At 34.0% G+C, this 12099-nt stretch overlaps 1 protein-coding gene across 1 annotated transcript in view; it reads right to left on the reverse strand.

Moving 5' to 3' along the window:
• The window catches only part of LOC145256509 (MOB kinase activator 2-like), a 151736-nt gene that overhangs the window by 50142 nt on the left and 89495 nt on the right, over positions 1-12099 (reverse strand). Inside the window, exon 3 of the mRNA XM_080115481.1 lies at positions 4480-4576. Within this exon, the coding sequence (XP_079971607.1) occupies positions 4480-4576 (97 nt within the window). The remainder of the gene's footprint in view (positions 1-4479; positions 4577-12099) is intronic.

Raw genomic sequence — 12099 nt, forward strand, 5'->3', positions numbered from 1 at the left:
ATCCTGATGTTAGGAATGTTTGGATTTGCTAAAGCCAAGAACGCCTACACTTATATCATTGTGTATTTTTTTAAATGCACCCATGCTCTATATATATATATATATATATATATATATATATATGTGTATGTGTGTATGTGCGCATATATACACACACACATATATATATATACCAGAATACTCATAGTAAAAATTAAAATAATTACCTAAACAGAACTTTTTTGCACCACTTATGTCCTGTTATAAAAGGTGAAAAATCAAAATGTGTTATTAAACCTTATATCTAGAATCCTTACTTCAAATTTGATCAAAATCCATTACACGATTTTGATTCCAAAAAATTTCAGGCAGATTATGTTTAATTGAATGCCTAATGACTACAAATAAAACTTAATGTAAATCTGAAATATCTGAATGTTTAAATAGATTCCATGAACAAAGCTTCTTTCTTAGAACTGCACGCCTGTGGAATTGTCTTCCGTTTTCCTGCTTTCCGGCTGACTACAATATGGTTGTGTTCAAGTCTAACATAAATAAGTTCTTGATGAGCCGTTCTATATAAGTTATCAAATTTACAAAATTTTCATTACTAATGATTACTATATTGTCCAATTTCTACTGTACACTCTTTAACCCTTATCCTTGAGTGGCCTCTTGGCCTTGATAAGTGGTGATGCCTATGTAAAAAAAAAAAGAAAAAAAAAAGAGGTTGCAACTTGAATTATAGTTCCCAAAATAAATTTTAAAATACTTCAGTGCAACTGAACTTGGAGGAATATTTATTACGGTGTTATTTTAACTGCAACTCAACATTCCACTGTTAAATTGAGGATTTAAAACTTTTGGGGTATGCTGAAAACGAATATCACATTTAAATTTGGGGCAGACAAGTAGTTTTATTCATATTAAGACCATACTATCCAATGTTATCCCTTATGTTTTCACTAGCAGCCATGTTTTTTCCCAACTGAACAAGTATCAATGCGAATGCGCGTTACAAAAACATCCCTTCCTCCTCATGTTAAGAATGGTGATCGCCACTGATAGTCATTAAGTAATACACTGGAAAAAAGTGAATGGCATACAAATATATAAACATAAGCACATCTTCTATATATATAAATCTCAAACGTCTGTGTGTATGTATGTATGTTTGTTTGTAACGCTAAAACTTTTGACAGACACAACCAAACTTGACAAATTTGGTATCATATCAAAGCCCCATCACCCGGATGACAAATATATCGAAATTTCACGTCAAACGGACCACTAGAAGTTGGTCAACTGATCAGTTATCTTCGAGGGGGGCCCCCAAAAAACCTGTCATTATCTATATATATAAAAGACAAATGTTTGTTTGTAACGCTAAAACTTGAGATGAAAGATTCCTCTCCCCTAAGAATAAAACATATGTTCAATATCTGCTTTTGTTTTTTCATTGTTTATACGGTCCCGAGCAACGCCGGGTAGCCCTGCTAGTACCTAATAAATATCAGGCTTAAAAACACACAGGCAACAGGAGGTGAGGATTTCAAAATAAATTAAATACAATAAAAGACCCGGGGGGGGGGTAAAGTAATAGAAATATGAACGACTTTTTTCGATTGTTAAGTCATTTGAACTGCAACATCTGGAGGCGGAGGAGGGGGGGGGCATTTTGTGTCTGGGAGGAGATGCACATAGACACTACATGACAATAACAATAAAACCCTCATGATATACTTCATGGCAATGCGGGAATGCAATACTCAAGCTGGCTGGAAGGGAGGGTAGGGTGATCCCCCTCCCCCCTCCCTACACATTGCAAATTGTTTGACATGGAGGTAGAAAAGAAAAATAAATAATGTGATTTCCATTGTAAGAAAAACAAGAGATGAATGGGACTTGTGTTCTGTCCAATTTTTTCTGGGTGAGAAAGAGAGAGAATGGAATGGGGTGGGAGGACGATGACGACGTGTGGTTAGGGAGGTGATATTTTTACAACATAATTTGTCACTCTTGTCATTTGATGTCAGAAATGTATGTGTAATTTTTGTATACAATGAATTTTTAAACTAATTTACTTTAGTAAAAAACATAGAAAATGATTGGTTCTATTAACAATTATGGGATTAGGCGAACCTGTAAATAACAGATTCTATTTAACTTATGGGACCTCAATAAATAGAGTCACCCTAGTTCAGGCAGGAAAATTAACAGATACAATGACCACTCCAGGGATCAGGCAGACCAGAACAAGTACAATAACCACTCCAGGGGTCAGGCAGATCAAAACAGGTACAATGACTACTTTGAGGGTCAGGCAGACCACAACAGGTACAATGACTACTTCGAGGGTCAGGCAGACCACAACAGGTACAATGACTACTTCGAGGGTCAGGCAGACCACAACAGGTACAATGACTACTTCGAGGGTCAGGCAGACCACAACAGGTACAACCACAACTCCAGGGGTCAGGCGGACCTTGGCTGCGACAACGACCACTATGTGGGGTCAGGTGGACCTTGGCTGGTACAACCACCACTGAAGGAGTCGGGCGGACCTTGGCTGGTACAACCACCACTGAAGGAGTCGGGCGGACCTTGGCTAGTACAACCACCACTGAAGGAGTCGGGCGGACCTTGGCTGGTACAACCACCACTGAAGGAGTCGGGCGGACCTTGGCTGGTACAACCACCACTGAAGGAGTCGGGCGGACCTTGGCTGGTACAACCACCACTGAAGGAGTCGGGCGGACCTTGGCTGGTACAACCACTACTGAAGGAGTCGGGCGGACCTTGGCTAGTACAACCACTACTGAAGGAGTCGGGCGGACCTTGGCTGGTACAACCACCACTAAAAGGGTAAGGTGCACCTTAGCTGATACAACAACCACTAAAGGGGTCAGGCGAACCTTGGTTGGTACAATGACCACTGTGTGAGGTCAAGCAGACCTTGACGTGTACAACGCCCACTTTCTCCATGAAACTCCATAATTTATGTTGGTTTCCATGTAATATTGTTTGAGGCTATCTTTCAGTCATTTCAAGTCTTTCTCAGTTTGGCATTTCTTTGCTTACTCTCAATTAACATGGGTTTATATCTGTTTATCACAACTAGATCTTCATTCAACGTGTTCCTATCAGTGTCCTTGGTAGCAACTCAAAGCCGACTTCAGTCTGGTCACCTTCCACTTCAATAGTAGGGAATCAGGACTGTTATGAAGTTACACACAAAAAAAATCTACTGAACCATCGCTTTGTCATTTTTCTGAATGTTCAGAAAGACCGAGTAAATGTCATCGCAGGATTTGTCTGCAGGTAACACGGCGTCACAGAGACAATTTTTGTAAACTCGACTCTAAACAATTTGGGGGTATCTTAAGTAGGACGCCCTCTAGTGTGAATGTGGTATTCTGGTAATTAGGATGAGTGTAAAGTTAAAGTGAACGACAGGTTAAGATAGGATGAGCCTCACAAAACTTGCCGCCATACAGTCCATACCCATACTGATAAAATCTGAGAGAGCATAGAAAGGAAATGAATAGAAAAGCGGACAAAAACAAAATCTCAAAAGGAGACAAATTTTTTGTTTCTTTTATTTACAGAAACTTTATCAAAGTTAAATGAAGACGGTTTCAGAATTTTTGAGATATGAATTGATATTTTTGCTTAGTGTATTTAGATTACCCTTCTCATCTTGCACGTTATTCTTACGACGTTTTGGTTGATAAGCAATTCTCTATCTATATAAAAGCCAAGTACGTCCAAGGCTGAAGTACTGTTGCCACATCTGGGCAGGAGCTGTTAGAAGCGCTTATCCTGCCTTGACAGAGTTCAAAATAGACTTTATAGCTTAGTGGAGGATGCCCTTTTCTCTTCCCTGCAACCTTTTTCCCACAGAAGAAACGTTGCGAGCTGGTCTCTGCTTTATCTTTACTTTCACAAAAAACACTCGTCTAGCTGAAACCACTCTCAATAATTTTCCTCACTCTTTATCTGTGCCTAAATCATAGATTCCATGAACAAAGCTTCTTTCTTAGAACTGCACGCCTGTGGAACTCTCTTCTGTTTGCTTGTTTTCCATCTGACTAAATTTGGTTGATCAAGTCCAGCGTAAACAAATTTTTGATGAACCGTCCTCTTAAGTAATCCAATTTACCAAATTTCCATTGCTAACAATTACTATGATATTTTCCCATTGACTACTGTACATTCATTAATCCTTAGGCCTTGATAAGTGATGACCCCTTTGTAGAAAAAAACAAAAAAAAAAGAAAAAAAAAAGAAAAGAAAGAAAAAAGGAAAAAAGAAAGAAAACGGTAATCCAAGGAATAAAAATATTCTTGATAAATTTTCGGATTATTTTTGGATCATTTTGACAAGATGAGAGAAAACAGCATTTATATTTCATAGTATATCAATTTTTCCATTTCAAGGTTTTGTTTTTTTTTATATCACTCAAAAATTGGGAAAAAAAATATTAAAATAATTGCTTACACATTTCCGGGGCCGTTCATAATCGAACATCCTTCTGCCGTACAGTATTCTGAAATTGCTCCGTACAGTAGGTTGACATGATTAAAAAATGAAATGACTGAAATAAGAAGAAGAAGAAAAAAACGTTAATATGAGATCAATTTTCGGAATGCAAAAAGCCAACGGCAAAAAAGCTGAACTCGATGAAAAGCTAGATTTAAGGAGTTGGTGTACATGACCCGAAACGAAGCGATTTCATTATTGTGTATTTTTAAAAAGTAAAAATTACTTGAAATCTTAAAGTAACATAAAAGATACAATGAGAAAAACACTAGGCTTCACCATCACGCCAACGATTTCTGAGTGCAACAACATTTTATTAAAAATTTCATATGTACAGGGTGTCCCAATAAAATGTATACACTCTTTAAATGACCATAAAACCAACATTTATTATAAGAAAGAAAAGTTTCATACACCAAAATACTGCAAACAAATATAGAAACCAGTTAATTATCAAAAGTGTTCAAATTGTTAGCCATTGTGGTCCATGAACAGCTGACAACGCTCACTGATTGAATCGAAAATGTTCCTAATCTTTTCAATTGGTACGTTGACACATCTTCTTTCAATGGTTGCTTTCAACTCATTCATTGTGGTGTGAACCCTGTGTTTAACATGCCCCCACCCATCCCCTGCCATCTAAAAAAGAGAAAAATACAGGGGGGGGGTCAAATCTGGTGAGTGTGGACAGTACTCGATACTTCCTCTTCGTCCTAACTATCTGTTTCGCAGGTGACTATAAAGATATGCTCTTACGTCATGATGATATTGGGGAAGTGCTCCATCCTGCCGGAAGTGCCAGTCTTTATTCCTAAACATCTCTTGCGTATACATGTAACAAATTGAGATAATTTAAGGAGTGTATACATTTTATTGTGACACCCTGTATGTACAGGGTACATTTGGTGTTTGAGAACATCACTTATTTTACTAATTCTTTCCTTATATTAATTTTCGCTTTTTTTTTTTTTTTTTTTACAATCAATCGTGTGAAATAAAAAACACAAGAAATGATGAAAAGATATGTTGTAATAGTTGCAACAATGGAAGAACACAGCGATTTGCAAATTTCACAATTTCTTAAAGTTGTCTGATCCTTTGTTTTTAAAGTTTGCAAAGAGTTAGAAGATAATGATGGCCAAATTTCTCCTGTTGCTAAAAAACACCAGCATCGCTCTGACAGCATACGAACATACGAGTTTATTCAAGAAGTTCAGAATATCATTGACAAGGGCCCTCAGAAATCAATGAGGCCAATTGCAAAAGATCTTGGTGTCCTCGAAGCCACAATTTAAAGAACTATCCACGAGAATTTTCGATATAAGTCCTATGTGATGGAGAGGGCAGTTTATGTCCAAATAAAGAAAATCATTTAGTGAGATCCAAGAGGCTTTTAAACAAACTGAAACATCCTGCTGAAGAAAACATGCTCTAGTTTTGTTTTTGTTTTTTTTTCAGACCAATTTCTAAGCTCTCCAGGCCTTATTTCGTTGGATTATTATGTATGGGACATTGTTGAGAGAGATGTTAACAGGCATCCTCACAACACCAAAAATTCTCTGAAAGCATCCATAGTCAGAGTAATGGACAACATGGACCATTTTATATGCACCTGCCAAAGGTTTAGGTCTCGAATAGAAGCTGTCTTTGAAGCGGACGGAAATTTCATTGAATGAAATCATTAATTACTTAGAATGTACCAATGTAGTTATATTATCCTTAAAAATATAATAAATGTTCTCAAACAACGAACACACCCTGTGTGGGTGTGTATATATATATATATCTATATATATACACATGTAGGTATTTAATAATTATTATACTAAATAATTATGTCAGCCCCTTTAAGAAACTCGTTTCTTAGCGTTGAGCACTTTCAGATCATCATATAATTATTAAATCACTCTGACAGATGTTAAAAATATTTTAAAAGTAAATGTTTAAATTTCAACAGTATTTCTCGCGGTTAACGGTGATCGAATGGATTTGGTTCTTGCTAATGAAGTCAGAGATGGCTTCATTGCCAGGTTTGGATCTATCAACCAGTGTTAACCGTGACATCCTGCATTGATGATTCCTGAAAGGATGAAACACTAGTGTCTGTAGTGGGTATTTAATAATTATTAGAGTATATATGTATATATATATATATATATATATATATATATATAGTAAATTATAAAATATATATGGTGATTAAGCTACACTGAATATTCCGCATTTCATCCACTCTAGGACTCTTCAGGCTTATGCACGAATTCTGTGGTTGTTTATCGTTTTTATATGCTCCTCTTCTATTGAGATTTTAGTTAGCCAATCAGCTTTCTAGTATCCACCGCGCCCTTCCTATCAGCCAATGAGCATGCATTTATCGGACAAAGGCCTATTTGGCCTCTGGTTGACCTGTTCCTTTGTGTGTGCTCTATTTAGTTTCTTGATCTGTTTTAAAACTAGATTAGTTTTTTTTTTTTTTAAATGTTAGTTTATATATAAATATATATATATGTGTACATACATATATGCACATATATATACATACATACATATAGGTGTGATCGTTTATGTATATTCATTTGTTTATTTTTTATTGTTTTTTTTTGTTAGTTTTAAAACTATTTTGTATCGCTTATTGTTTTTTTTTTTGTTAGTTTTAAAACTATTTTGTATCGCTTTTAGTTTTAAAACTAACAAAAAACAATAGAAAATAAACAAATAAATAAATTAAATAAACATGAATATACATAAACGATCACACATATATGTATGTGTATATATGTGTGCATATATTTATGGACACACATATATATATTTATATATAAACTAACATTAAAAAGACAAAAAATACACTAACCTAGTTTTAAAACAGATCAAGAAACTAAATAGAGCACACACAAAGGAACAGGTCAACCAGAGGTCAAATAGGCCTTTGTCCGATAAATGCATACTCATTGGCTGATAGGAAGGGCGCGGTGGATACTAGAAAGCTGATTGGCTAACTAAAATCTCAATAGAAGAGGAGCATATAAAAACGACAAACAACCACAGAATTCGCGCATAAGCCTGAAGAGTCCTAGAGTGGATGAAATGCGGAATATTCAGTGTAGCTTAAGTGCCATATATATTTTATAAATTACTAACTAGCGCTACCTACGTATTGAGCACTTTTGAAGTAAATACTTTAAGTTTACGCATAAATCTATACTTTCGTATATTAATTTTATGTGAGTAAATTAAGTAGTTATATAATATATATATATGAAAAAAAATTGAATTTATAATTCTGTAAATCAAAATTTTATTTTCGACAAGGAATACAAAAAATTTTTTAATTTTAAAATTTTGTCAAGAGGGGAAAGGTAGTTTGCTTGAAACATTACTGGTAAATAAATATTTATAAGATAGCTATAGCAATGCAGTGACCTGGGTGTTAAAATGATGTGACATATGTTGTGGCAGTAATCTGCACCAACAAAGATTGGCTCAACACAAAGCCTTTCCTAAAACAAATCGAAAGCGGGTTAGGATTAGGGTTAGGGTTAGGGTCTACAAGCATATTATATACTTCTTATACTCCTCCACATTTACATTTTTGTATTTTTAGTCGAAAAATAGATTTATTGTAACTTTTAATTTACAGAATTTAAATTCAATTTTCCTTATATTATTGCTCTATCTCGAATATTGAGCTTTTTCACCTGGTTGGCATCGTCTAATAAATATTCATACTAACTTTTATACATGCTTTCAGTTTACAGAATTATTCAATTGGTAAATTTAATTTAATTTTTTCTTTATATAACTAGCTGACTTCCCAGCGTTGCTCGATTGTACAAAACACTTAAACATGATATTTTAATTTATGCAGATTGCGTATGTATTATTATAGAATAAACCCTTTATTGATTATTATATATTACGAGAAATAATTTGCCCAGTAAACTAGTTCGTAAATAAAAAACTAAAAAGCATTAATAATGATAATGTCGTTCATCAAATTCCATCTGTGTTTTTGTAAAATATCACGTCAGCCGATATTTGGGCTTGACGATCTTGAACATAGTCTTTCTTCTGTTATAGATAAAATGGAAGTATTTTCACAGGGGAATATTTTACCTAACACCAACCGGTGCAACTTAAAATATTCCCCTATAAAAATTCTTATCAGATGAATTTCTGTACAAAACATATCTAAGAACACTGCCAGACATATAAATTAGTTATGTGTGAAACTTGCAAAAGATGGACTCAGCCATTTCGGAAACAATGAGGAAGGAACTCTCACACACACACACACACACACACAAAGTGACTTTTATATAATAGTAGATTATAATTGGTCCGACTTAGTCAGATTTGTTGGTCCATTGATTTAGTCGAATTTGGACCTTAGAATTCACGTTCGTCCATCCATTCCCAAAATTCTCAACTACTCATTACATTTTTCTGAAATTTTGCATGAAGTACCAACTACCCAAGGGAGTAAATGTAACATTCTTGGATTTTTGATAAAAATTCTGGTTGCGTCACAAGGAGGTCAAAAGGAGTCCAAATTGCCAAAAATAGCACTTTTTGATACATAGAATCTTTTCAAACCATTAAATTTTGCTGAAAATTACCCAAAAGCAAGGTCACATAGATATACATCTGGAAATGTATTATTTGACTCTGGGAAAATTCTGGGGGTGAAAAACATACCTTTTGGGGCTAATGTTTATTTTTCTCCTAAAATTCAAAGCATCAGTCGGGGAACCATGTAGTTTTTGGCTTGTTATTTTTAATATCTACAGTGTTTTATCATTCCGGTATTAGTACAAAAAGTTATGATTGCCGTTGGCAAACGGAAGAGAGTTCCACAGGTGTGCACTTGTAAGAAAGAAGCTTTGTTCATGGAATCTGCGTTTTGATTTCGGCACAGATAAAGAGTGGGGGAAATTATTGACAGTGGTTTCAGCTTTACGAGTGTTTTTCATGAGAGATTGGTGTGGGAGGACCAGGGATTGGAACTCAGACGAGCACTTGTGATGGAAATAACAATAAAACAAAGACAGGCTCGCAATGTCTCTTCTATGAAACCAAAACATTTAATGCTCCAACCAAGTTCCTTACCGTTTGAGCTATCAACAGATAAGAAAATTTTTTAATTGAAACCACTTTATGAATAAATTTGCGCATGCACAAAAGTAACAGAAATAAGTTGAAATGAACAGTCTGCATTATAACTTATTACCGACATATTTCTATACACATTAATTGTCCATCCAAACAAAGATTTTACTCGTTATAAACCATCCTTAGTGTATGATTAATATTTCCTGTTAATTTCAGTGTTATGTGACTAGTCGTTTAAGAGTTAATTGGTTAAATGTGTACACACACACACTTCCACTGTTATATTTATAAAGCTATAAAAAAATGTGAAACATGTATAAATACTTCAATATTTTAAACAAATTTTTTTAAATCTATATATCTATAAAAGTGAAATTGTCTATCTGCGTATGTGTGTGTGCGCGTGTACATTTTCCTACCAAACTACTCTGTCAATTTTCAGTCTACAGATTTGAGATCTGACATAAGGAGTATTGAGATTTGGGAAAATCTTTTTAATCGGTTTTTGGTCCAAAATTTGGCTGTCAAGAGATCAAAGTTCAATGATTTGACCTTTCAAAACTCTACCAAACTCCTCCACCAATTTTGGGTCTAAACACTTGAAATTTTAGATGTAGGTTAGTAGGTTACTTTGACATGGATCAAACTTTTTAATTTGATTTAAGCCCAAAACAAGAAATGTTAAAGAGTCAAAGTTAAAAAAAAAAATTGACCTCTGCAGTCTACCAAATTACTCAGCCAATTTTTGGTCTAAACATTTGAAAGTTTACATAAAGTGTATTCAGACATAGGTCAAGATTTTTAATCGGATTTTGGCCGAAAATTTGGCTGCGAAGGGGGTCAAAGTTCAAAAGATTTTACCTTTGCAGTCTCTAGCAAACTATCCAACCAATTTTGGGTCTAAACATTTGAAATTTTACATAAAGTGTATTCAGACATAGGTCAAGATTTTTAATTAGTTTTTGGCCGAAAATTTGGCTGCCAAGAGGTCAAAGTTGAAAGAGTTGACCTTTGCAAACTCTACAAAACTCCTCCACCAATTTTGAATCAAAATACTTGAAATTTTAGATGTAAGTTACTTGGACATGAGTCAAACGTCTTATATATATATATATATATATAATAAATTCCACAGCCAAACAACGTCGCAGCCCACAAGAGCCATGACAGTTAACGAACCGGCTCCTGTGGGCTGCAACGTTGTTTGGCTGTGGAATTTATTATATACAATCTCTCACATTCTGAAAATCATGTATATATATATATATATATGCACATAAAGTTATGAACAGTACATAGGGTCCGAGCAAAACTGGGCTGAACTGCTAGTACTTCTATATCTTAAACAAAATATTTTTTTTAAATCAGTAAAAAACTTTACTTCATTACAAATGGTTTCCGTTCCAGTTTTCTGTATCGCTCACAAAGACAAGATCATTTTTTCCCAATGCCAAGAATAAATTGTGTATTTTTTCCTGATTTCATGTAATGTTTTCAACTGATTTTAACTCCAAAATATTCATCATATCATAACATGAAAAAAGAAAAAAGTTCGCTTATGCACAATTTTTATTCTCGTTTTCAAACAGTTTCCAACGACGACCTCAACAACTGCCAGAGACACATTAACCATATATATATATTCTGAAACGACATTAACCATATATATATATTCTGAAACGACATTAACCATATATATATATTCTGAAACGACATTAACCATATATATATATTCTGAAACGACATTAACCATATATATATATATTCTGAAACGACATTAACCATATATATATATATATTCTGAAACGACATTAACCATATATATATATATATTCTGAAACGACATTAACCATATATATATATTCTGAAACGACATTAACCATATATATATATTCTGAAACGACATTAACCATATATATATATTCTGAAACGACATTAACCATATATATATATTCTGAAACGACATTAACCATATATATATATTCTGAAACGACATTAACCATATATATATATTCTGAAACGACATTAACCATATATATATATTCTGAAACGACATTAACCATATATATATTCTGAAACGACATTAACCATATATATATATTCTGAAACGACATTAACCATATATATATTCTGAAACGACATTAACCATATATATATTCTGAAACGACATTAACCATATATATATTCTGAAACGACATTAACCATTTATATATTCTGAAACGACATTAACCATATATATATTCTGAAACGACATTAACCATATATATATTCTGAAACGACATTAACCATATATATATATTCTGAAATGACATTAACCATATATATATTCTGAAACGACATTAACCATATATATATTCTGAAACGACATTAACCATATATATATTCTGAAACGACATTAACCAAAGTGTTCAGATAAGAGACTTTTAGTATTGCAGGGTCTGCGTTTGCGCCAGACATCCATAGGAA

Source organism: Euprymna scolopes, chromosome 32 (genome assembly GCF_053919585.1).
Source record: "Euprymna scolopes isolate OS-2025 chromosome 32, ASM5391958v1, whole genome shotgun sequence".
Lineage (NCBI taxonomy): Eukaryota > Metazoa > Mollusca > Cephalopoda > Sepiida > Sepiolidae > Euprymna > Euprymna scolopes.